The sequence below is a fragment of the Lichenostomus cassidix genome, chromosome 4, assembly GCF_008360975.1.
Source record: "Lichenostomus cassidix isolate B80296 chromosome 4, HeHo_3.0, whole genome shotgun sequence".
NCBI lineage: Eukaryota > Metazoa > Chordata > Aves > Passeriformes > Meliphagidae > Lichenostomus > Lichenostomus cassidix.
In genome coordinates this window covers 54,824,389-54,852,381 of record NC_139484.1, presented here as the reverse complement: position 1 = coordinate 54,852,381, position 27,993 = coordinate 54,824,389, and the positions used below count along the sequence as shown (strand labels likewise).

The 27,993-nt window shown below is 36.0% G+C and overlaps 1 protein-coding gene across 7 annotated transcripts in view; it reads right to left on the bottom strand.

The window, feature by feature from the left end:
• KCNIP4 (potassium voltage-gated channel interacting protein 4) overlaps positions 1-27,993 on the bottom strand; it is a 398,679-nt gene that overhangs the window by 41,573 nt on the left and 329,113 nt on the right. For 6 of the 7 annotated variants that reach the window (XM_085059250.1, XM_085059246.1, XM_085059245.1 and 3 more), the window contains one exon: positions 3,533-3,657. In XM_085059250.1, the coding sequence (XP_084915376.1) occupies positions 3,533-3,657 (125 nt within the window). Of the gene's footprint in view, positions 1-3,532; positions 3,658-8,357; positions 8,460-27,993 lie in introns of all 7 variants that reach the window. The other variant, XM_085059244.1, reaches the window with a different exon arrangement.

Below are 27,993 nucleotides of genomic sequence, written 5' to 3'. Positions count from 1 at the left end.
CAGGTGTATTTTGCTGCTTTCTCATCTGAAGTCAGAACTACATGTAAGCAATTCAAAGTCACAAATAACCAGAGGTAAGCTGTGAAAAACTCTGTTCATCCCTATCTCAGAACAGATACCCTAAAACTCGACAGGATTTAGGGAAATAAGCAGGTTGGAATGGGATTCTATAGACTAAAGCTTTTCAGTTAGTACTAGTGTGCTGTAGGATGCTGCTAATTTAGTCTAACAGGACCACAGCATGATCAGAACTACAGTAACTTAGCTTCATGTCCTACTTCATCTTGCTTTGTACACTTAAATTATCAAACAGATAGCAAGACAGCCAAACAGCAGGTGGAAAGCATAAAGCACAGAGGTAGGATCTGCACAAGTTTTGATGGGGTCATGTTAAATATATGTACCTGTGTGTTTAATTACATCTTTCCAGGGGAGTTTCCTTCTTAGTGGAATGATTAAACAGAGTATCACAGACTCAGACAATGGCTGGGGCTGGAAGGGACCTCTGGAGATAGCTGGTTCCACACTCCTGAGTATGCACTCCTGGAGCAGGATCCCCAGGACCATGTCCAGAGGACTGACTTTTGAATATCTTCATGGAGGAATATGACACAAACCCAGTGGGAAACCTGTGCTGGTAGCCAGTCACCCTCACAGTGGAAAAGTGTTTCCTGATGTACAGAAGGAACATCCTGCGCTTCACTTTGTGCCTGTCGCCTCTGGTCCTGGCACTGGGCACTACTGAAAAGAGCCTGGTTCTATCTTTGCACCCTCCCTTCAGGTAGTTATATATGTTGGTAAGACCCCTGCTGAGCTTTCTCTTTCCAGACTGATCAATCAGCTCTCCCAGCCTTTCCTCACAGGAGAGCTGCTCCAGTCCCTTAGACACATTTGTGACCCCTTGCTGGACTCTCTCCAGTACATCCATATCTTAGCTTTACTGGGGAGCCCAGAACAGGCCACAGCACTTCAGATGTGGCCTCCCCAGTGCTGAGTGAAGGGCTGGTGTGGCCTCCCAGTGCTCCCTTGACCTGCTGGAGATGCCTTGCCCACAGCAGAGCAGGGTACCATGTGCTGCCTTTGCTGCACAGGCACTTTTGCTGGCTCCTGCCCAGCAAAGCAAAGTCACTGTCCAGCTGGGTGGCCCCCAGCAGATATTGGTACACGAGGCAGACACGTGAAGCACACAGGGGAGAGGTGTTGGCAGGAGAGAATTCAGCTGGATCACAAAGCGAGAAGGCAGGTGGCCTGCGGCAAGCAGAAGAGGATGATGGAGGGAGAGACTGTAAGTGGGACACAGACCAAGCACAGACCATGGCAGGCACTGCAATACCACTGTGGTTCAGTACCCACCACAGCCACTTGAGCAGTATTTGATAAAAGGTAAGTATGTGACAGGAAAGGGGAATTAGTCACCATACACAAGCTGCTTATAGAGCTGAGGTAGGCCTGTCCTACCCATTCTCTGAAGTGATTAGAGAACTTTGTTCTAGCACCAAATTTTGCAGTAGAAATTGTTAATATGAGAAACAAAATCTCCAACTCAGCCAAAAGTTTGAAATCCTTAATTTCTGAAATCTAATGCTTAGGCTTAAGAATACTACTTTAAACTGATTTATATTTATAACAGTCGCTAGCCCTGGGCATGCTTTACAGCGTTTTAGACCATAACTGGTAATTTTGCAAAGATATTACACTAAAAAACCCTGAAGTTCATGCTCAAGAAATAGTCAAAGATATGTTATACGTGCATGTCTTGAATTATCATGTACTGATAAGGAAATGAAGAGAGTGGATAAAGATGTATTACGATGTCTTACTAATAACATTCCTCTGGTGTAAGTAGAACTTACATCTTGGAACAGAAAAGCATATGAAGAGATGGAATTCCTCTTTTCAGAAAATGCTGAAACAGGTATCAATTAAAATACTTCCTTATAACCTATTCTCTTTCTCTGTACCTCATTTTATGCAAAGAAATATCAAGGTTCTTAATTTCTGAGACTCTAAAAATAATTCTTTTTAGAGAAACAGACAGAAGGCTTATTTTATCCACTATTCTTTGTACCTTTTTGCCACAGATAATTAGGGACATTAGCTCATGATTTGCAATGTCTAGAGAATATTGTCATTAGCAGGGGAATGTTCTCTGGAACCCTGAGGAAATGAAAAGCTTTTAAGAGCAATCACTGTTAATCACTAACATGCCAACTTTATATACTTTCTGGAACTGAGAATGATATAGACAGGACTCATTAAGTGACTCTGTCTCACTTGCATTGTAACCTTTTGATAAAAATATATGTTTAAAACATTCCTTTGTAAGTCTTGCTTTCTTTACACAATGCACGAGGGCTAAGAACTCTGCCAGATTTACACTTCTTGTACCAGCTATTGAATTTATCCTCTCTGATTCCATAGTGGAGCTTCATTGTCTTTTTAGCAACATTGTACTTTGTTATGCAGTTTCATCTGAGTGGTAAATCCCAGGGGCAAGAAGTCGGCCCTTCTCACTGAAGAAGGGTGAAAGAAAAACTAAACTACAAGGTGATAGATGCAATTAAATTAATCTTTAGCTTGAGCTTAGCAGGAGACATAGCATCTGCACAGTTGCAATACTTACAGCTGACAGTATAGATTAACATTAAACACTGATGACTTGAAATTTCCTATTATTATTTTTAATATAATATTTTTAATATTTTCTATCCAATGTGAACTGCATGCAATATTCTATAGATCTTTTAATCACATAAAAGATAGAAAAATAAGTAGAGAAAAATTCTGCTCTAATATTCTGGTCTATTCTATTATTTTAAGAAAATAGAGTTTAGTACTGCTTGCTAACATCTTTTTGAGTCTTAGTTCTTTGCTGTACTAACAAGGCATGCCTCACAAATCAAAGCCAAGCCCAGCACTACAGGACAGCTGTACACACTGGAAAAGGAGTCAGACTACCCCCATGTACTGGGATGCTCATTTGGAATCCCTGCCAAATAAAACACTGGACCTGCAACTACATCCCACACTGTCAGCAAAAAAAAAATTCACAATTACTCCCAGTAAAGGGATCCAAAAAGTTTATAGATTTGTAGAACTAGTAAGAGCTGAAGAAGTTATCTACAGTTGTTCACCAAATAAAAAAATTGTCTAGTGAATTTGAAGTCAATTACTTCTTGTGACAGCTACTGTGAATATAAAAATCAAAATCTTTCCTCTTACTGACCAAATTCTTCAGGACTCTTCCATTATTGCATCTTTAGACAAACAAACTCAACACAACTTTCAATTTGTCTTTGAACAAATTCCTAATACACCAACTTATACTCTCCTCTGATGCTTTCTATTTTGTCTTCATCTTTTGGTCATTAAATAGGTCAGCTGTTTCAGAGTGATTTTTTCCTCATCTAATCAGACATGCAATATTTAGCTACTGAATCTCATGAGCTGCACTGCTAGTGACTCTTACACAGCTGAGATTGAAGTGGCATATCCTGCAAACAGACTGTAAATTCAAAAAGGAAGTGCTTACATTCTTGAAACCTCTATATAAGATCTGAAGTTCCTTCTTTGTGAATTTACTCTGTGCTTCCAGCAGTTCAAGAGCTTCAGGTCTATGTCGTACTGTGGCCATTTCCATTTCATCTTCTACAGTGTCTGCAGAATACAAGAGACAGAAAAGGAAAGCTCAACAAGAAATATAGAAGGTAGAAATATTTAACAAAGAAAGAAAGAAAGAAAGAAAGAAAGAAAGAAAGAAAGAAAGAAAGAAAGAAAGAAAGAAAGAAAGAAAGAAAGAAAAAGAAAGAAAGAAAGAAAGAAAAAGAAAGAAAGAAAGAAAGGAAAGAAAGGATATTCTCTTAAAGACTTGTTTTTGCAGCTTTAATGACAAATGATGAGTCAATTTTGAACTCAAAGGAAAAGGGTATCTATCATCTGCTTCTGTGGCTGCAAAAATAGTGAACAGCAGTGATGATCCAGTAGCCTGCATATTATCTCATGAGTAGTATCTCATTATCTCAATAGCAATAAACTGGAAACCTAACATTCTGCAACAGCCTGCATGATACATTCAGTATAACTTTTCTGTTTCTACAACTCTTTGACCAAAGGAAACAATTTTATAAAACTTTAGTGAGTCCAGAAAACGGAAAATTTTCCTTCAGTAAGATAATGGATGTGAATTCACTGTATTTTTATTGTGAAGTTGTCCCTTGGAAAGCACGTGAAATTGATGTTGCACATCCAGCAGCAGATCTTACTTTGAGTATGGTATAACTGACCCTTTAGGACAAATATTATTGATGGTGAGCAGCCTAAGAGTGGAGCATGATGGTTTTAGTGACCTTTAGGTGAATAAGAATATGGATATACACATTCAACACTTCAAGATGAGTGCAGCCCTGAAACAATGAGAACTAGCAATACTTCTTTTCCCAGGTGGAGTTTTAAATGTGAAAGTTCAATAAAACATCTAAAGAAACTTACAATATGTATGTATATATAGAGAGTGCCTATATTTACATATATAGTGCCTATATTTATATATAGCGTGCCAGACACTTATGATCAAAAATATGAATATGTGAGTCATGTCTAAGTACTGCCATCATCAAACATAACTTATGTAGTACTCCAGATTAATTTAATGAAATCACTGCCTTATTCTAATTTAAGAGTTAAACCAGCTATAGAAATATAACAAGACAACATGCCTAATTGTCACTTCTGCAATGCTGAAGATAGATATTTTATTTCATTAGGATGTGGGACTCTTCATTTTTATATAAATTTTTATTTGGTTTAATTTTCATAAGAGCACAGTATTAGAATACTCAGTTAAAGCAGTATTATGCTCACAGTTTCACATATTTTTGTTCTGCTACAATGCAGTAATAATAGCTTTCAGTTGCTTGGGAGAAATTTGGCATTAGAAGATACAGTTCAGATAAACAGAAAATGAACAATGTTTAAAGAGATATTTAATAATATATAAACTATTTGGAAAAATCTTCACAAAATTTAGGGCCCTGTCCTTTCTCCTATCAAAGATATGTTGCTGTTAGCAGTCATCTCAGGAAGATGTTCTCAGTGTGATCCAGATGATTTTTTTTTTTCTTAACTGCAAGTCAACTCTAGGTACTTATACTAAATTGGCAAAAAAATATCAACCCGAGAATAAATATTGTTGGAAGCTCACTTGTATTTTATATTTGAATGGTCACATGGGATTTAAATAGGCTTTGGTTTAGTCAGCAAAGAACTAAACTTGAAATGAGTTCTCTAAGCACCCATTTGTAAAGCATCTGGCTACCTAGAGAGACAGCTACAAACTTTTCTGGAAGCTAAATGAATAGAAGTAATAAATGTGAGGCTAGAGATAAAGGCCAGATAATGAGATGCTGAGCACAATATTTGGTATACCCTTAGCAGTAAACATTTTTATTGTGTTTAAATGATTCGGTGAGAATGTAGAAGACTGCCATGGGCTGATGATGTTAATGAAAGGGTTCAGTATAACATTCTTCACATTCGAATTCTCTAGTATCATAGATGTAAATAATAAAAATAAAAGATCACCATAAACTTCCTTAAAATGTACCAAATATGATGATTAAAATGCTATGGCATTCATGAATGATTTGCAGGTTTTTAATTTTTTTTCTTCACACTTCTAGCTACCAGACTGGAAAAAAAATCTATACTTTAAAATATGCAGGGAAAATGTGGGAAAATGTATCTATTTCTAAACACTAATGATTTCTGTGGCATTAGTTATTTCATTTCGTTGGTTTCTTCAGCTTTGAAAAGTTTGGAGTACTTTTTTTCATACAAATGAAATTTCATGTCAAATGAAAACCAGGAACAAGTTTTCAATCCTTCATTAATATACTAAACAAAATACTCTTACTGATTTCATTAATGAGTAGGTTTCTTATAGCTAAATAGTAAAAACACTTTTTAGTGTAAATGTCACAGTAGCTATGCTTTGAATCTTTCATTATTCATTAAAGAACAAAATGGTAAAAAAAATGCAAAAAGCAAACATACTTATCAAATAATGGCACCTGGAGGAACTTGTCCTAAGTTAGGGCCCAGTTCTTATCTGTGAAAATTGTGTATGTGCATTTCCCTGCACAAATTCCAAATTATAGCCTTCCTATCTCTTTAATAACTATTTAGCACATATTTCTTTTCCAAAACCATTCTTGAGTGCAGTCCTATCTCTAGCACGTGCACGTATCTAAGAAATGATGGTTTTAAGTTTATACTTACTGGACTAAAGCACACAAATAAGAAAAGTGTTCTTTTACATCCTTGTTCAATAGAAATGCTGAAACAAGATTTTACTTTTTAAGATAACATTTGTTAGCACATATTGATAGAAGTGCAGAAGTGCAAATTCAGGCTATGTCTATTTCAATAAGTTTCTTGTTTTAAAAATACTTCCTTGATAATTTCTAAGGAATTCACATCATGGCATTGTTATTGCACGTGTTCTTTTCATTCCTAAGACACTTTAATGTTGCTTCTTTCATGCCAGGAGAAATGAAATAGCACATAATGTTAAAAAGGAATAATAACAATGTGTATCTACCATGATGGTCCTATTAACATTTTTACTTAACATTCTTAATATAGTGCTTCATTTTTGAGGAAATTACAGAGAAAATTATTGAATGTCCTGTTTTTATTGGTTGGTTCTCAAATATGAAATATTTAATACTAATTCTAGTTCAACCTCTCTTCTGGTTTATAAAATACTTTCAACAAGAAAATACAAGTTTGGCAGAGTCAAGGTTTCTGACACTGACTCCAAATATATTTGGTTACCAGTGCAGACGAAGAGCTTATATGGAACTGTGCAAGGAATAAGGATGTGTCACTCTGCCACCAGCTTCAAACAAACAGATCAAACCTTGTGGTAATTCAGTTCTATTTCCTTTATCTATTCCATGCCCCATCCCTGGGAGTGTTCAGGTTGGATGGGACTTTGAGCAACCTGGTCTAGTGCAGGAGGATTGGACTAGATGATTTTAAAAGTCTCTGTTCCAACTCAAGCAAACCTGTGATTCTATGATTCCTTTTATTGTCTAGGGCTATATTGCTCAGGTCATGCAGCTGAAAGCAACTTCTCCATAAAGAATGGTTATCAAGTGCCACAACAGTAACTGAGTTTTTTAAGCTACCCTATTTTCAATTAAAACATATCAGCTGAAGACACCATGAAAAAGCAAACTACTATACATCCAGAAATTTAGCCCTTTTCATCTTAGAGACCTCGGATACTTAAAAAGGAAAGCAGTGCCAGAGCTTTCTCTACAGAAGAGCGTATGAAACACAGTGAAGGGGGATAGCAAAAAGAAATCCTATATCCCTATGAATTCTTGAGGTTTAGAAGGGGCTTCTGTTTCTAGCCAAGTTGCTTTTGGTTGTCCTGGATTCCCTAGACATAGGGAACTGCTTTTGGAGGGGTTTTGTACTTTTGATTGATATTCTTTGTCAGAAGAGTACACAGGAAGCACATAGACCATTCAGCTTCTATTTTTAGGTGCTCATATTAATGCCTAGAATTAAGTCAAATTAATCTAGATTGAATTGGGTCCAGAGAGATATTTTAAAATCAACTACAGAAGCCAATTTATATAGGAAGACATTATAGTGTTATTACTATAATTAATCTCTATCTAAGTATATATATGTATCTATGCATTGATATGTCTCTCACTCCCTCTGTCCCTCTATATTTATCTGTTACCTCCTCTGGAGAGATTTTATTTCCTTACAGAATATCACGACATTCAGGATAATATCAGTGTGCTTTTTCTTCATCTCCACATTCTCATACATTCTTTTCAATCTCGTCATTATTTTTCTCTCAGACACCAACTTTAACTCCTGTTCTCTAAATAATTTTAAGTTAAATATTCAAAACCTGCAGGGCCAAGCCTTTCCTCCCAGACCAGTTACACTGGTACTCCCTGTGCACTGGATAAGAAGCACACACAGACATGTGCGTAAATATGCACAAAAAGTTACTGCTTTTCAAATACATGGAGAGCAAGTATAAAGTTTAACCAGGGAATCACTTCTCAAATAACTTGCAGATCAGAAGTGCCAACCCAGCAGCTCCTGTGTGGCAGACTGTGGCACTGGTATCTTGTCATCCTACTCTGCACAGACAAATTTGTTACCAGCCCACAGATCTGTTTATCACTAGATTTTAAACCTCGACACACCATATGATTACTTCAGCAGATTTCTTGCCTCTCAAATGAGCAGTTAATGAAAGTATAAATTTTGATGCATGCAAACCTAAAAAAAGAAAAAAAAATCAAATGAAAAATAAAACTTGCTTTGAGTAACAGGAGATGTCGTTTTGGCAGCCGAGCAGGGCAAGAGCTTCATAAGTCGCTCTTTAATGCTGCGTTTGGTACTGTTCTGAGCGTAGAGGAAACCTAAAAAATATATTATCAGGACTGTTAACATAGGTTTGAGAACAATTTCTGTACATGCTGCAGAGTTCATCATTATAGCACAATCCTGATGGGAAAAGGCCAAACAGATGGCAGCCATCATGAATCGCAAAGGGCAACCAGGGTTTTTGAACAGGACAACAAAATTGTTTTGTCTTTTTGTCTTTCCAGCATCTTTCCAATAAAGGGGATTCGTTTGTCTGTGTGCAACTCAGGGAATATTCTTATAACCCATTTAAGTTTTTATAACCCACCTTAAATCATCTAACAGAGAAGTGTCAGATTATTTATTTGAAAAAACAGAAGGTAAAAAAAGGTTTGTAAAAATTTTTATGTTAAAGTATTTTAAAGACTTTTAAGTCTATTTCATTTTTAAGTTTAAGATGGAAAGAAAAACCAAACACAAATGAAATCTCAAAGATATCTTTTGTTGTCCTTTCTGGCAGACTTCTAGTTCCATGGCTGAGCTTTCCCATATAATGAGTTCAGCAGTTGTGATAACCAATCTGGTACTTTTGCCTTTTCTGAGTATTAAAATATCAACCATATTTGTAGCCAATCTCCCTTTAATATTTGGCATTCTACATATATAAAATATAAATATCATTTATACTCTCATTTTGAAAACTAATTTGACTGAATAGGTAATGTTCACATGCCATAAAGCAGGTGAACAGCATTACCCTTATTTACTGTGATGGAAATTGTTGGAATATCTTCCTGCAAGGTCCAACCAACTATTTTATACAAAATGGGTGACATGAGCAAGCATTGCCTGGGTGGATATTTGCTGCAAATGGCAGACTTAACACTGTAAAACAGCTTGGTAAGTGATTTATGCTCCTGAGAGAGGCAGAGCTTGGTTGGGACATTATGCAACTCCTGCACTTTTCATCTCGACTGCATGCACTGGAACACTAATACTGCTCTATGATGGCTCTTGGCACAACAGTGAGAGTGCAAAACAGGTGGAGTCAGAGGTGAAAGACAGAATTGACAAATCCTGTGCTAAGGACACAGGCACCAGGATAATCTTTGGTTATCCCCTCTACTGCACTTGTGGTGAATCCTGGTACTGGAGATATGACATTGAACTGTTTCCAAGCCATCTAAACTGTGTGCTTGCATTTGGGAACACAAGGAACAAGCAAGAAGCTTTAGGGATATTAAACTTTGTAAGTAAAAAAAAAAATCAGTTTGTATATGAGCAAAACATTGAAGGAAATTAAAAAGAAATGAGGAAAAACAGGGATGATTCAGCCACAGCCTGAAGACTCAACCAAATTTCAGCAGACAAGTTCTGCTCCTGAGTGTGCAGCAGCTTTGGTGAGTAGGCAAAACAATCCAGTTTCAGCACAAGGTTAGATGGACCTAAATGACCATCTCAGGAAATGTCTAAACCTTTTAATATCAATAATAAGAATGAATACACTTTTAGCCTGTAGCAGCTAACTATCAGCTCAACTCAGAAATATTGTACAGATAAATGCATAAAATAAAAGACAATCTGGGATCTGATGGTATCTCAAACTTCCTATTTTTAGTTTGAGTACAAAACCTTTAAATGGGTAGCTTGTTGTCACACCTGGCAATGTCTGCAGTATCACACTATGCCTTTACTGTACCTATCTGAGCACAGAAGAAATTCTTTTATCTTAAAGATTTTTTTCTTTGTTAGGAATTCTTCTAGCATAGACATAATGCAGAAATCTCTACTGCTATCTTACTCATTTCAGTAAAGATTTGCAAAAGTTTACTATATATGTATTGTGCAATTACACAAGCCCACACCTATGTAATTACTGAAGATGTATGCAGAGCTTTAAAAAACCTAAAGGGATGTATTTTTCCTAAATGGTTTGAAGCTAAAAGCCTTGAGTAAACAGACAGTTCTGCTACTTTTTGGCTCACACAGAAGCTCATGGAATTCAATGCAAACCATATGGGCTTTGTAGTCATATGATCAAGGTCAAAACTAAAATAATATATATATATGGGATAAAGTAATATCAGAGGAGTAAATAACTGAGGAGAGCAGTATAGTTTCCATGCTCACGTCTGGCAGCTAATTTAAAATTCTGACACTATGGTCAGGGCAGAGGAAAAGGGATTGGTTTATTTTCTCACAGTATGAGAAAACAGCACAGAAGATTTTCATTCCCAGTGGCTGCAGTTAGTTTATTCCACAGCTACTGCAATCCACTGTCATGATCTCCTGATCAGTACTGCAACTTTCAAAGTGATTTTCATGAGCTAAAAAGTACTTAATACAGAGAACACATACTGTACACTGGGCCTATGCTGTGTCAAAACACTAAAGGTGATGATTAAGATGAAATATTGTAATAATTTCTTTGAATTCTGTACCAATTTTCCCAGTTCAAAACAGGTTAAGGAAAAAGCTGTGACCATTAAGAAGCTAATTACTCTAAGATAGATTAAAATTCTTTATTACACAGTAGGAAACTCTAATTAGCAGTCTATAAAATGACTGGTCATGAAAAGAAGAGCTATAAAGCATCAACACACTGATAATGATTGACTGCGTCTGTTTCCTTCAAACTTTTAGAAAAGAATAATAATGATTCTTAGCCTGTAAACAGATATTCAGCAGAGGCTGAATTTTCCAGATGCTTCTTGATTTGGTTTTTTACAATAATGGGTTGACTAGAAATGTCATAGCTCCCATTCCCAGCCCAGGAAGGCACAAACTCCTCTGGGCTAAGTGTGAAGGTTCTTCAAATTAAAGTTAGCTCACCAGCACTGCTCACTCTTGGATTCAATAATTTGTTTCCCTGCAATGAAAATTAAACTGTGAGACACATTTTTCCCCAGAATTCACTGTGGGAGTGTCCTAGAACTTATCTCCCTATGACACCACATGGAATTGTGCTTATGTTTCACCAACAGTTCTGTAACTGGAGCATGGCTTACGTATTCTCATACCTTGGTACCTGTACTGCTACCTGTGCACAGACACTGGGCACACTGGACATCCTGTGGGAGTGACTGCTATTCAGCATGATTTATACCTGTAATTGCAACTGTTAAATACACCAGTGCCTTAAACCTCTGGTGTAGAGATACTCAAACCAGAGAACTGTAACTTATTAATAAAGGTTTAATTTTGAAAGTACAACATGTACATATGGCCAGTGCAATTTTTTCCCCTAACTGTTACTTTAAAAAATCATACTTGACCAAATGCATCCAGGTAATTTTTATGTATGTGATGTAGTAATTTCTTTATTACAATGTTGACACTGCTGGTTATAAAAATCCCAATAATAAAGAAATTTTTATTAGCTAAAAGTTATAAGTGATTTATAAATGACTGTATATTCTAATCCTATACATCTACACCTAGACTGTCTTAACTCGATGTATTTACTTTGTTCAGACATGATCCCAGCTTTAGAAAGACAGTACATATTACATATTGCCTCATTGTTACAGAGACAGGTCAGACTGCCCCAGGAAAGACCAGCTAGACAGGGAATTTTCAGAGGCAAAACGTCTCCCTTTCTAAGTGAGATCGGTGTCTGTGAAAATTCTTTGTTGTCAGCATGAAAGCCAGGCAGGAAAGTCACTTTTTGATGGTATGGTAGATGAGTCAGATGAAGTAATTTAGTTTGCCTTGAATGCTCGCTAAGTGCAAAAGATAGACTTGATTGTCGCTGCCCTTGCCCCCAAAGTCTTGCCTGCCTTTCCTGCTTTCATCAAATGCTCTCTATTTAAAGAAGTGCCCTCCTGCCTCATTGCTGCCTTTTTGTAATGGGTTTTAGGTGTTAAATGCACACAGAAGGCACAGTAATCTGAGTCCCTATAAGATTTTGGGGCTGGTAATCATCCTATTTAGGAGGATGTTTGCAGTTCAAGAACTAGAAAGAATTCTTTCAACAATTTCCTCCTTCACTGTTGGTGAAGGAGAAAATTCATATGTAAACTACCTCTTTTTTTCCTCCCCCTCTCTTTCTTCTCTTCATGTATTTTTATTTCTGTTTACTTTTTCCTTCTCAAAGTCTCCCTCCTATAATTGGCAAAGTCAGCAGATTAGCTTCCACTGTTTAAGTCTAATTCTGCTTTTTAGTCAGCAGTATTTACAATCCACTGGCCACCTCCAATGCCTTGACAGTACAGCTAAACTCCCAGTAGTGCTAGAATTTGCATTTTGTTCACCTACAGGATTTTAAGTCTTCCCATAAAAAATGGGAAAAATGTCTATGTTATACTAGTTCTGGATGTGATACTTTCGGAAGAGATTTAGCACAAGCCCTGAAAGCTACGCTGGACAGGTCATTTTTCTAAATATAAAATTTTGAGGTGAAGGTGACAGAGATTCTGAAAACTGAAAGGGAAATGCATTAAATGGTTTCTTGACACGATGATTTACACTCAATTTGAGCTGTATGATGGAATTTCTCCCAGGGCCTTAAGGGCTGGCAGCCCCACTAAACTGTTAATGGTTCATCACAGATGGAGAGGCAAGGGAGACAAAATGAAGACAGATTTCATATTCACAGTTCAGGACTTGTGGAAGAGAGACAAATCAGAGCACATGTGCCTTCTGTGTTGCAAGCTTGGGAATAGAATGAAATTATGTACAACATAAATATTTATAAGTTGCAGACTCAGTTCCTGGGAAGCACCTGCCGAGGAACTGAGTTGTCAGTAGGCTGCTTGGCAGATCATCAGCATTTTTTGTCAAGCCAGGAAAACATTCTTGACAATCTCATTTGCCTGTACAGATGCATTTTATTGATCCTTCCTCTACTGACCCTAGGTTCCTGTTTTTCATTGCAATATATACCTAACAGCTTCATTGACTACTAAAACACTATAGACCACATCAGATCACCCAAGAAGATACTGAGTTAAAAAAATTGATGGTAGCATTTTAGGGCATACCTTGAAACTCTAATTTAAAAGTGAGATTGCTCGCCTTCACTTTAAATTCCCTTGTACACTCTGTTTTAAATCAGTTTCCCAATGGCAGGTGCACATTAGGAACTGAAACTCACACTTCTCTACCAATAAATTAGAGATCAGAGCCAACCAGGAAATCTGTAGGCAATAGGATTTGGCTGAAAATGAAGGGCAAAGAACCAGTCATCTTATCAATACCAGTAGCTACAATTGGTATTTGTGTGATTGTCAATTGAAAAAGGATGAAAGAAGAGAGGATTTAGTATCACTGGAGAGAAGAAATAGAGTAGATAAGAATCAAAGTATAAAACTGATAAAGCAGAGGAATGACCATACTTTTCTCATTACAGTCTTCAATAAATTTCCCAAATACAGCTTTATCATTCAGGCCATGCCCTCCCACGATATACATGCAGCTCTTCAATCTGAAAAACTGCTTATGTTATGAACAGTTTATATGCAAATACTCAGTGCAAGCATTATCTAAAACTGTGATAAACATCTCCAGGAGCATAAACATTGAAAATTGCAGAGAGTTTCTTCATTGCAAAAACTTGAAAGAGTACTTGTATGTCAAGATGACTTAATTCATTTAATACTACTTAACACATTTGCACAGACTCTCTCTCAGTGTGTGTAAAACTAAGCTGGTTCCCTGTGTCAGGAAACACATTTCTACCAGATCAATTATTTTCTTTAGAAAAATCTCACTTGAAGTGGACCATGTGAGCATATGAAAAAATGCACAGTGAACCAGATTTACTGCTACACTGAACTATGCAGTTTCCTCCCTTTCACTCCCTCTTTTCTTGTTTATTAGAAGTTTTTAACTATCTGTAATAACTACACAAAACAACTTATATCGACAGAAAGTCACTTATCTTGTGGGGATCTAGAAACGAGACAGATTAGGAAGAGATTTTTAAGATAGATAGCAGATCAGTTCAAATGAAAATTATACTCCATCAAGAGTGTAGGAGATGTTGCAGAGAAACAATATTAATAAAAGAGAAAAAGATAAAAAATCTGTCCCGTACAATAGTTTTAAGTCAGGCTTTTCCACTATCTTGAGCAATAAAATAATTGTATGGTATTCTTAATGAAATTTCAAATTTAGCATTGCTCAAAGGGATTTTGGAATTGAAAAAAAATGCTGAACTACAGCTAACAACTTTTGTATGTAACATTTTCAAGCATACTAAAACCCAAATGGATAAGTAGTAATCAAAAAAGATAAAGAACTATTTTAAAAAATTTTTTCCTTGGGTTTTGATTCAAACATGTTTGTACAGCTTTAATGGAATTTAATAGCTCAAAGAAATAAACAGCAAATGTGGCTCAGGAATGCTTTACTTCATATTCAGGAAGGACACCCAGTTTAGGAAAAGTCTCTTTGGCTGTGTCTATTCACAAGCAATTTGTTGCCACAGAAATAGCAAGTGATGCTGAGAAAGTGGAGATCTTGCAGATGGCTTATGGATACAAAGAGTGAAGAAGGTGGAGACCTGAGTACCAAGTGAAATGGGCCCCAGCACTGGGCAGACTTGTGAGGACAGGGAAGAGCCTGAAGGGCTGGCACTGGTGATGAGGCAGGGGGGGCAGTGAAAGGCCCTCCAAGTATTTAGAATGTCAGGAACAGCACAAATCCATAAAAAAAAAAAAACAAACCAAAAAAAAAACAACTGTTAAAGAGGCTGAATTTATACTAATTACTAGATTGAGTTTATCTGATTTAGTGGAGATTCACTGAGTTTTCCAGTGGAGGAAAACTAATTGATGCTTCAACTGAAATGAAAGATCAGTTCTAAGCTGGAGGCTAAAAAGCAATGGCACACAGTGCCTGTGCTGTGAAATATGAAAGAAAGAAGAGAAAAATACTGTTGTAAGAAGACTAGAGAAAGCAACTGAAAACAAAAAAATGAGTCTATCAAAAGTGAGTGACAGTCATCAAATGGGTGATATGAGCTGGACTGAAAAAGAAGGGTTCAGCAGAGAGAGAGAGAGACAAAAAAAAGCTAAAATGTTAAAGAGGAGTTAATAATTTGAATGAAAAAGTAAAGAAATTTGAACAAAAAAGAAAGAGACCTTTCAAATATTTATTACCTCTAAATTTAGCTTCTTATCATAACTGTGTCTATGGTGTATGTGAACACGTACAATGCTGGACTCAGACGCTTCTATTCACCTCAGGGACAGAAGCTGGAGTCACACCAGGGCTGCAGGTGCCTCTGGCCTGTGGTGTCACCCACTGGAGCCAGTGGGGTCTCTGTTCCACCCACTGGAGTGGGTGGGAGTCTCAGCCCCTGTGCTGAGCTCATGTCCTGCAAAACACCCACTGCAGGCTCCAGTGTGAGCTCAGTGCCAGCGGCTGCAGCAGGACCAGGTCTCAGCCCCAGAGCCTGGTACCAGTGCAGGGGGAGGAGAGGCTGTGTCTCCTCCAAATCATCTGTGTGGAGAGTGTTATAACATCCTTTAACAAACACACCAGTACTTTGAGGAGAAAAGTCTTTTCATACTCATTAGGAACGTTAAAGACCAGAGAGAGATGCTTTTAATGAATAATTTGAGGAGTATACCTTCATAGCGTTCACACTATTATCTAATTAATCCAAGTGGAAATAATTAACCTGCAGTGCTCCAGGCAGTCACTGTAATGTGCTTTTTAAACGCTTTATAGGAATTTGGAGAGAACTTCCACAAAATGGTGAGTGAAATTGAACCAGCATATGCTTTTCAGTTCTGCTGAACTAGACAGTGAGTCAGCTATGACCTAAGGCAATCAGGAATAGGTCATTTCCAAGTCTGCTGTCAAAGTCAACAGCAAATTTTCCACAGAATTCTGTAATATTTGTCTGGAGCTGAAATTTCATATTGCACACTTAAATTGCCAACAGTTTTTTTCTGCAAATTTTTGAGGTTTGGGTAATGCTCATTTTGATTTGGGCTGATAGTAACATTACATCATCTTTGCACAGAAGACTCCACACCTGTCTGACATACTAAGAGTTTTCAATTGCTAAGGTGCCAGGCTTGAGGTAATGTGCTCCACTTTACACTGATGATCTGTATCCTGCTTCCATAAAAATTACCTTTTTGACTAAGACAGAAGAGGGGCAGAACAAAGTAATGAAGATGTGACTTTTCCCTTTTGCAAAAAAAATTTAAAGAAATAAAAAATTGTTCCATTCATTAAATGCTTCATTAAAAATACTAAAAGAAGAAATAGAAAAAATTAGTATCAGTCCCTCCTCTCCATCAACTAGCCTTCAAACCAAGTGTAACCTTATGTTTACTTCTACATTTCCTTTGTACAGAGCTGAGTTATTATAAATTATTTAATGTAGCTACATGCAGTACATCCTAAGAAAGGTGTAACAAGGTACTAACAAAGAAGTAAAAGCAGTGATTTATTTGAAATTTTTACTGGTTTCCTTAAGAATGACGCAGCTACTTTTTTATCTTTTATAACTATGTGTACAGTTCCATCTTGAAAACCACTTCTAGGCACTGAACAGACGACAGTCTGAGCTGGTTAGAGAGTGGTGCTAATGGTGCTGATAGCACCAAGGTTTTGGGTGCTGTGAATCTATAATTGAAAATACATGGCATGTAAGCATGATGGCTTTTAGTAAGTAAGACAGATTTGCAATCAGGCTGGCTAGAAGTAACAAATATATTCTTGTCAATACCATCCTGTAAGGACCATCGTGTAATTTGCTACAAAATGCAAAACTTCTACTCCATCTTCTCATCCATCTTGACTACAGTTGCTTTCAGGGACCATAATTAATCTCAGACAGGCTTAACAATTAATGATCTGGATATCAGGGATCATATACCTTAATTTTTTCACCAGACTTCTAAAAGTATTAATTAAAGAAGTCTCTTTAAAATAACAAAATATCTTCAGAGGTGAATATAAGAACTGACAATAATTCCATGTGTAGTTTAAGGTTTAATGAAAATCAGGAGTCATGTATTTGCTAATAATATGTTGTACACTAGGATGCATTTGCACCAGTTTGAAATAATGTTTAAATAAGTAGACAAAAATACCATAATTTCTTCCTCTTAGTAAAAATGAGTATGTGATTCAGTGGCAGACTCCAGCTCCCTGGCTTAGGGTCCCTAACCAGTCCTCTCTTCCTTGACACTGATTCCCATAACAGCATCTGAGTGCTTAAGAAGAGCTCTTTCCTTCACAAAACTTGCTTTATTTCTCAATGCAGCTGAGAGCACTGTTTAAATGTTTCTCAATGTTTCAGAGAGCGCTCTGAAACTAATTATTTCTGAATGCCTGGGGTAGGGATGTATTTGGGTGGGATGAGAAAAAGTACTTAACCTGGGAAAGTGTGAGCCTGCCTTGCTGCCAAATTCACATAATGCTGACACATGATTTCATTTTCTACATCACAGAGCTGGGGAGAAGGTGCAGCGTTTTTGAAAGAAGACAAAAAATGTTTACCTGCTAATCCTTGCAAAAGAAAACAGTTGAGATATTCCAAGATACTTTCTGAGATTAGAAATTAAATTTATTGTCTTCTTTGTTCAAGAATGTTTTGAAAGGCATCTATTCTATTTCAGCTGAAACGTATAGCAAAACCATGAAATGATTAACTAGCAACAGCCTGAAAAATGTTAGATGATTTTACACTGTCATAGCAATGAGATTTATCTAATACATGCAATACATACACCAAAAATAAATCCAAAAATCTTTTTCTATGAATTGCAATGTTTTTAAGGCTGGTTAATTCACAGAGCATTATGAGGACAATTGGAGGAAAGGCCTTTTGATTTCAACAGCCAAAAATGCTAATAAAGTTAGTTCCTTGAACATGGAGATATGAAATTTGGCTTATCAAGGAACTTTGAAACCTTTGCAAAAAATATCAGGAAAAAAGTTTCAAGTGAAACTTTCCACCCTAATGCTTTGCTAACTATTGCAAAGGAAATAAGGAAGGACTAACACTGAAACATCGAAGAAACATCACTAACTGAACAAGAGTTTAAACTTTTAGGTTTTGGACAGCTTTTTAAAGATGTTTTTCTCTGTGACTGAACACTTGCACACAAAGGCACACACACACAGTGATGGCAGCATGTTAATGATGATAGCAAGTCATCATCTCTTCCCTGGGGCAATTCAGGTCATGAGATAAAAGAAATAAAAGAGATAAAAGAAATAAAGCACTGCAAAATATGGGGTTTGATTACTTCCTCCTGATTTTGTAACTATTAAAACATGCCATTTTCTGTGATCAAAGTGTTTTTAAGTTCTTAGCGCTCAATTTCTTCTCTTTTGCCTGCACTTCAATTTCTCTATATAAACTTCTTACTCTTGTGTTTATTATATTTATTACATTCCTAGTTCTAGTATCTCCTGCACTCTGTTCAAAATCTGTTACTAAGATAAAATTCCTGCCTTGACATAAACATATTGTCCTGATGTGGAGTTTGTGCTGGCTGCTCTTTAATCCAGATAGACATCTCTTCTGAACTTCTCTTTCTGATAGCTCCTTCAGTGGCAGTATCTCCTGGAGCATCTCCTTTCTCATCTTGTGGAAACTCTTCACACTTTAAATATGTGCAGTTCATTTAAACTAGTTATCTTAATACATGGTTGACATCTTCCTTTGGTCTCTTAGTGATCTCAGTTTTTCATCACTCAATTCTCTGAATTTCTAGCTAAGGCTCTCAGTCTTTCTATCCATATCTCTGCATACACAAAGAAATGAAAACTGGACCACATTCTTCTTTTTGCCATCCCTTTAAGCTCTTCTATTTGTGCACTGAGCTACACCTAGATCAAATTTTCAGAGACAAAAGTGAAGAACTGTGAATGGCGTGAATAGGGGCATTTAAGGCATGCATTGCTTTGTATTTTACTTGGTTTTAGTTCTGGTTTTATCAGTGACTCCTTAGTTATCTACTGGTTGCTTAGGTCCCACTATGTCTGGGAGGACAAGGACATTAATTTACATTAATACTTAGATGTACATCTACACAATATCTACTGCAATAATCCAAGCTGGCTCTGATCCTTAGGCAATAATCTCATATAGGATGATTATAAATTACAATATTTTTCAAAAACTTGAAACAATTACTAGAAAGAACAAAAGAAAGACTTGTGGCAGCTACTGAACAGGTAGAAGCACTTGATTTTAACTTCAGGGAAAGAGCCTTTGCAATGCTCTGTCATGAGCTGCATGAAGCAAATTCTTACATTGAGACTGACAGAACTTTCAACTGTGCAGGAAGAACAAGTGCTGGCACCACAGCTCTGATGGCCCTAATTCCTGTGCTTTGAGTCAGTTACTTCCAAGCATGTTATACTTTGATTATACTTGTGGGTCCCTTCCTACTCTGGATATTCTGTGATTCAGCTTGTTGAAGAGGATGCTGGATCTCATTTTTCTCCTGCTTACTTGGTGTCAATCAGAAATACATACATCTGACTTTTGAACTTCAGAGATCCTGGTATAAATTAGCTGTGACTTATTTGCTATACATTAAAAAATCCCTATGTCTTTTTTATTCCCTATTACTAAATATTTTTCTAATTAGTGATCAAAATTTTCAGCTAAACCAGTGTAAAGTAACCATGTCTGATAACACATACCAACTTGAAGGAAAAGCAGTGACCAAAGGAACATCAATTTATGAGTCAATAAATGTGGAAAAAAGAGTAAGCAGGAAGACCACTGAGTGCTATAATGCTACCATACAGGAAGAAAAAGAGGTATAGGTCCAGTAGAGAAACCACCTTCCCCAAAGGTCCTACCGCTAATAAAAAAAATTATTTGCCAAGTCCCTTTAGAGCAAGGGTTATTGGTTTGGGAGTTCTGCCAGAGCAAATCTGTTCAGTTCAGAGAGACTCCCCAGGGATCCTTAAAAACCACACTCTTGCCAAACTAGAATAAATTCCCCAACTTTGGGGATCCTGGCTTTTATCAGGCAAAACCCTTTGCTATTTCTTTTTACAGAAGGCTGTGATAGGTGGTTGGATTTTTTTTTTAGTTTTTTTTTTTCAGACCACTTCCAATCTTGGCTACAATTAAAGAAAAAAACTTAGGCTTTTTTATTATTATAGTTTGGCAATTGTCCTCAAGCTGCTCTCTTCTTTTCCCATAGCCCATCCACACATGGATCTTGGCTATCTTGGTAATCTGGAAACTGTTGCCAGGAATAAACTGAAATTCCTCTTAGCTTCTCAGGGCTTCTTCAAATCATTTCTTTCCCAGTGGAAGACAAAGAAGCTGCATTTTAAAGAAATAATTTCAGATTATTTCTTCAGGGTGCTTACAACATATCTCTTCAGAGTAATTGCCACAGTTAACTCTTTTAAGTGTGAGATATAGAGACTTCCCAATAAGTCCCAGACAGTGTAAATAAGGCAAACAAAATAAAGTGGAGAAATGACAAAATTCATTATGGATTCTTACATATGCATGCACAAATCCATACAGCAGAGCTGTCTAATGTCAGCTGCTAGAGACAGGAGCCTTACTGTCTAAAATGATATCCACAAAATTCAGTGGTATTTTTTGCTCAATTTAAAATCAGGTGGGCAGATAGAGATATAACAATATTCATATATGGGTAAATATATATATAGTTATATAAATCCTCAGAAAAAAAACTTATGTCATACTAAAAAACTGGAATGACTACAAATTTTTTTAAAAATTTAAGTAATAGACTGTCTAATTAACACATGACCAAGTAAATGAAAGTAGATATGCAAATCTGTAGCAATTTCTTAAAAATAACAAAATAGAAAGAATAATTCTACAGCCCCTGGCATATAATTCTCCAATTATGTTTAAATAAAATTCTCAATTTTTCTTGGTCTAAAGTAATTTCAGCAGAAGTACTCCATTTCTTGTTATGTCCCTTAGATTTTCATTCAGTAAAAAGGACATTATTTCTGAGGAGGTCACCCACTGCCTAACAGCTAGGTGGTGAAAACCTATGGAAAAAAGATACAAGTAGCAGCAAGCTGTTCAATTTGCAGTCCTTTCTGCTAGTGGAATTTAACTTCAAGGAATATCTGAATATAGAAAATAGTTCATTGTAGGTCTTGTTTTACACAGAATGTGGTGTGATTTTAATTCAGTGGGAAAAAATCCTTAATTCTGTTGACAAGAATCCACAGTCAAAAAGATTAATACATGATTAGAAGCCATTTGCTTTGGTGTTTTGTACCACCAGACAGTCATCAAACTATGGTTAGGTAGTGTAGAATGTGGGATGCATGAATTCCTGTGTGAAAGTTCTGTAACTAGAAAAGCACATAAGCACTTTACAGTCCAAATACAAATCAGTAATACAGAGGTTCTCAAGGTTTTCCACTTTGTGGCATGATGCAGAAATTGGTAAAATAGCAGATATTGTTGATCTATTTACATTAAGTAAAATAGATGAGAAGTGTTTTTAGAAATAAGCTAAAATAGAAAGTAATGACTTGGCAAACCAGAGCACAGGAAATGAGCTATGGACAGAGTAGGTAGTTTGTAAAAATTTACAGAGACAGCTTTGGAAGAGAAACATAGAACTAATATCAATTGTTAAAGTCTGGGAAGCAGAATTAAAACAATAAGATAACACAGTGAAAAAACATTCGCATAGAAAGTACCTTTCTATTTCTAGTCTTGAACGTGTATTGACAAAATTATGTGTTTCAGAATTTTTAATACAGAGCAGTACCAATACTTACAGAAAGACCAATAAATCTCACTTCATCTAATAGGAATTAAGAATAATGAAAGCAATCCAGTGAAAGAAGCAGTAGGAACAGAAGGACCCAATTTTTATTGTGTACATCCAATTAATCTAATTACTTAGAGACAATAAGAATTTAAAAGAGAAATCCAGAATTAATCAGAATTCCCACACAGCCCACCAATTTAGAATAATATTGAGCTAAACAGCAAATTCCCAATTATGGCTTTTTTGCAAAAGTTTATGTCTCTTTTTTAACAGGCTGCAAGACAACAGTTTATGCTGGATTTATTTACTTTTAAAGAAAAGAACCCTCCTAAGTATTTATTTTGAAAAGAAAAATTATATTAGGTATAAAAAAGATAAATAAAAGGCATAAAACCACGAGCTGGTATTTTCTAAACAATGCCTAATTCAACAGTTTTCAAAGGTCTGCTAGGAGATAAAGACCAAAATATTGCTGGTGGCATATAGAATTAGGAAACTGGAGAAAACAAAAGATTTATTTTAAAAGGAACAGCAATAATTTCATATTATTTCTGGTAGGAGTTTTTAATGATAATTTTTGGGACTTACATGCACATTTTCTTATTAAGAAATCAAGTCTGTCTACTGGTTTTTGTGTCCTCAGAAATAAGAAAAAAAACAATAAAAACAGTAATAAAAAACACCGAATAAACATACCGAAATAGAAAAATATTATTTTCAACAAAACAAGCTGGACTTTTTGTACATAATTGGGATTTTTAAATTGAGGCTGTTACAAAAGGCATGTTTGCATGAAAGCCTTATCCTGTGAGTAGCACAGAAATCTCTCAGAAAATGCCTGTTTTGGTGACCTGTGTCAGAAGGAGATTTATTAGCCAGCTCAGAAAAGGAGAGCAGCACTCTCATTTTTCATTTTTCTTTCAGATCACTTAGGCTTGGGGAAAAGAGATTTGGGGGAATTGTCACTCTGGACATTCCAACTGATTTGAGTGGCTGCACTCCACTAGACAATGATACACAGGCTTGTAGCATTGTGTCTGCAATTACCTGCAAAGAAAATCTGTGTTCTGAAACTCCAGGAAATTACTGAGGTTCAGGAAGAGGGCCATCAGGAACACTTTTCTTTGAGATCTCTTCTCCTAATAAAAGCACTTGGACTGACTGAGAAAAAAAGATACCTAATAAACCATCAGCAATCTTTTTGGTGACTGCTCGGAATAAATCAAATGATGGCTATATTAGTGCTATCTAATTAAGCTTTAATATATGCATTATTAAATGCATAGGTGTTTGGTATTTCTTTTGTTTTAGCAATTTAACAATTTTGTTTCCAAGTGTCATTTTATTTATAACTAATGACTTTTAGAAGACCTTTAGACTCTGTAATACTGTTTTTTTCAATCTATAGAACTTTTATTATTGCTAGCTAAATAAAAAAATGAAAAAAAAAATAGAGGGAACAGGATAAAAAGCATTGAGAAAGCAGCCTGATCACCCATTGGTCAGTACCCCAGAATCAATAAGCAATTTACTACAGCACTTTGTTACAGTATAGCTTAATATGCTCTTGAGATCAAACCAGGCTATTTTTCAGGGTGCAATATACTGCCAATTAACATTCACCATTTTCTTTCTCTCCTTGAGTAGCTAGTGACGCAACCATTATGGCAGTTAATTCAGAAATAAAACCTCATTACTCAACATGTATATATCCTTAGATATGTGAGCAAAATGTTATTGAAACTGTTTATACTAGTGTGGTTTATTTTTTGAGACTGAGCCAATAGATGTGAGAAGACAATAACCACCCTGCGTGAAAAATGTCTGTAAGAAAGCAGTGGATAATAATCTCTCCTGCTGGCAAAGCTGTAGCCAGAAGTGAGAAAGCCTTTAGGGTCCTGCTGATATCAGGGTTGTTACAGGTTCTTGTATGAGACAGGATCACTATCTGATAAACTTAAAATGAATATGTGCTAATTTCTTCACTAAAAGGGTTGTCAAACATTAAAACAGGCTGCCCAAGGAAGTGCTGGAGTCACCACCCCTGAGGGGATTTAGGATGTGTAACCATGGCTCTTAGGGACACAGTTCAGTGCTGGGCTTGGCAGTGCTGCTTGGACTCAATGTTCTTGGAGGAGTTCTATGATTTGATTAGCAGATGGAAAATACTTGCCCTGAAATGAACAAACATTTACATTCATATACAGAAAATTCATTTCTAATTGTTCTTCAGTTCTGAGTCAAGCATTTTTTGAAACCACCCTGTTCAAAAGAGTTTTTGTCTTTTAATTATGGTTGCAGGGCAGGTATATAAAAGAAAAAAATTAAAATAATTAAAAAATATGCTTTTTTCTAGGTTATTTCTAAGTTAGAATGTTATTTTTCTATGCGTGATTTTTTAATATATTCTTTAAAATATTTTTAAAAATATTCACCTGGTGAATTAATCAACACAGACTCTGTAAAAGCTTTATTTATTATGGTTGCTAAACACTCATACAAATTTGTGGGACTAAAACATCTCATTTGGCATTTGCTATTTTCAAACAATGAATGCTACTACACAAGATGATGCATCACGTGCATCAAAACATTTCTTCAACTGTCTTAAGGACACAATACACACTAAAGTAATTCGTAATAATAGCAAAAAATATGTTATTCTATTCCTTCAAATTACTAGTTCATAACTTCTCGACTGTGAGCTTTTTCAGAATTGCAAAAACTTTATTATTTCACTTATCTGCTGCAGGGCTCATTGCAGCTGAATAAATGTAATTCTTAGAGTTGTTTAATTAACATTGTCTTCACTGCACAGTGCGTGTCAAAAAGGTCTCCACTGCATTCTTTAAGAGGTGGTTCCAACTGACAATACTGTATTTCAAAATAATGTCAGTAATTATTTCAAAATAATAAGGGGAGAGAAAATTATGAAAAAGATTGTCTTAGAGATGGAAATTCCACCTCTTGGATGGTACGTTTGAGATGTTGCAGCAGAAGCCTAAGCCTAATAATAATCTTCTGAAATATTGTTAGGATTTGTTGAAATCTCTGATAGTATGAAGTTTGCACCAGTGATCTGACCTCAGTGTAGAACCATGCAAGAGTAAATCAAAACCTGCAAGTAGCACACACAGCTCCCTTGTTTGTGGTCTTGTCTCAAAAACAAAAGCAGTAATTCCAGCTGCATAAAGCCAACAGCAGCAACAGCAGGAGAATGAATGAATGAATGAATGAATGAATGAATTGATTTGACACTTGCTTCCACCATGAAAAAGATACATTGAAGTATTATGAGTTACTCAGTCAAAAGAGCTAGACCATCCTGGCACTTCAGGATAAATCTGTTTGAAAAGTTTTGACAGAACTGGACACAGGAAAAATAGAAAATAAAGGAGCAGCATTTTTGTGCCTTCACAGAAATAGTTTGAATGAAAAAAACCCCAGTCCTGAATTAAATTTGAGGATTTAATTCCTAAATACTGAGGATGATCATTGTTTTGTACACTAGAATTACTTAACTGAAGAATGTTTCTGCTGATAAAATGGAACTATCAATCCAATGATATTTGAAAAAGTCAAAGAAGATGTGTATATATATGCTAAAAGCCATGATGAATTATTAGCCAGACCTCTCATTATAAACTCAGTGAAAATGACATCAAGGATGGGGAAAATGACATCTTTTCTTCTTCAAGAAGAAAACATATACTTGAATTTTATAAATGCAGTCATACAAGGCATAAATAGTATCTCCCTGGATTGGGGGCAGAATGCACATTGCCTTTCAGGGTTAAGGTTTGGGTTGGTGATGAGATCCCACCTTCCTTTTGACCTTATGGAAGAATGGAAAGACATCAAGAAACATATTCTGGAAATTTAATCCAGTTACTCATGTTATTTTCTAACCTCTTCCTGATCAGCTGAGCATAACAATTTATCTATCCATATTTCTAAGAAAGATATTGAAATCCCCTGCTAGAGATTCTGGCCTCATTGAAATGTTCTTTATTGTATTTACTGTTAGTTCCTTCCAGATAGCAAATCCAGGGGCATATTTGTTGAGATATCTGGAAGGCTATCCTGCTCTTCCTTTATTGATGGCTGTTTGGAATATACACTGTATTTTGAGAAGAGAGACATTTCCAGTTTAAATCTCCCTTACAAAAGAAAGCTGCAGTCCAATATTCAAAACTGCCTGCAGCTGTAGGTTTTTTTTCAGTAACACCTACTGCAAAAAGAAGTATAGCAAGAGAAGGTTTTACATTTTTTTCACTTTATTAAGTGTTACAACCAAAAGCAAGAGAAAGAGAAAACCGACATGCCATATGCATATATTAGAAGTAGTGGACTACTTAAAATTAAAAGGCCCACGTAGTCCTGGAAGATCCTCCATGATTATCTAAAACACAATTTCTTTTCTCAGTCAGAATATCAAGTTAGTCTAAATTATTTCATTAAAAATGTCAAAATGGGGTTCTGATAGACTTTGAACCCTCTGTAGAAAATTTTTCCCTTTCAGATCCCTCTTGGGTGTTTTCCATTACATTTCTTTCTGTACTCCAATAAGAATCACTCTTATGATCTGAAATGAAAATGTGCCCCAGGGAACATTTGATTAAAATATCAAATACTGAGGAACAATGATTCATCAGCAATCATAAATTTATAATGCTGATGGCAGGTGAAATTGTATCATTTTCCAGCAAGCAATATAGTCTTCAAGAACAGGTGGATTTGAAGCCATTTCTAAGATTGAATTATGTAGACAGAAGTAATATGGAAGAGCACATGGAAGTGACCTTTGTTCTGACTGACCATCACATCCTATTACATGGCCAAGTTCACGGAGAGCAAGTCATCTTCACTGACTTAGCAGATTAGCATCACTTGGGTATCACTATTACATATCCTTGTCTGAGTAACACAAATGAATTCAATCACTTGTAACAATTAGAAGTTGCATAAAAAATGTGATAGGCAGGTGCTGGGCAGATATGAACTACTGAAGTTATGATGAAGTTACCAAGGCTCTTCTAGCTTGGACTTGGTTGCTAAATTGCAATTACAATAGGGAATTGAAACTGTATTATATCATGCTTGAGCAAGGGTTAAAAAAGGAAGTAAAAAGCACATTCCAAGAGGCATAAAATACCATTTTCATAGTGGAAATTTTGTTTTAGCTGTTCAAATATGCCAACCAGAAATATACTTTTGCAAGTCACTTAAGATCCTTTACAAGATAAACCATTTGTGTTTCTGTGTAAATAATAATGCAGGCATTTTGTTTCAGCTCTTCTGCAGAAAAATGTTGATGAAAAACTGAAAAAAAAATAGCCAGATATTCATATTAAGTCATTAATATTGTAAATACTTTTGAGCAGAGTTTATTGATGATATCAAAAAAGTGAAAAAAATTTTTATGAAGGCATATGAAGACATATGAAGGCATACATGGCTGATCTGTCTATGATTAGAAGGATTTCTGGGCAAAATCTACTTCTGAAAATCACATCCTAACAACAGCAAGTTACATGAAATAACCTCACAGATCATAAAATTAAAATAACTGTTCTAGGAATTGTTTGGGAAGAACTGGGAGCACACTGAAGTCGGCATTAGAATTCAAAGAGATTAGGACAAGTCAGAAGAAAAAAAAATAATAAAAGTCAGTTGAGACAAGAGCAAAGTGCTCTTTGAAGAAAGAATGATTTGGCAAAATCAGTAAAACTTCAGGTATGGCTTCATACCGGTGTCAGGGAACAGCTTTTCAAGGACACAGATCTGTAGAAGTGAGTTCCCAATGACAGTCAGGAATTAAACAGACTCTGATAGAAAGAACTTGGAAAAGCAGGTTTGTTTGTTTGTTTGTTTT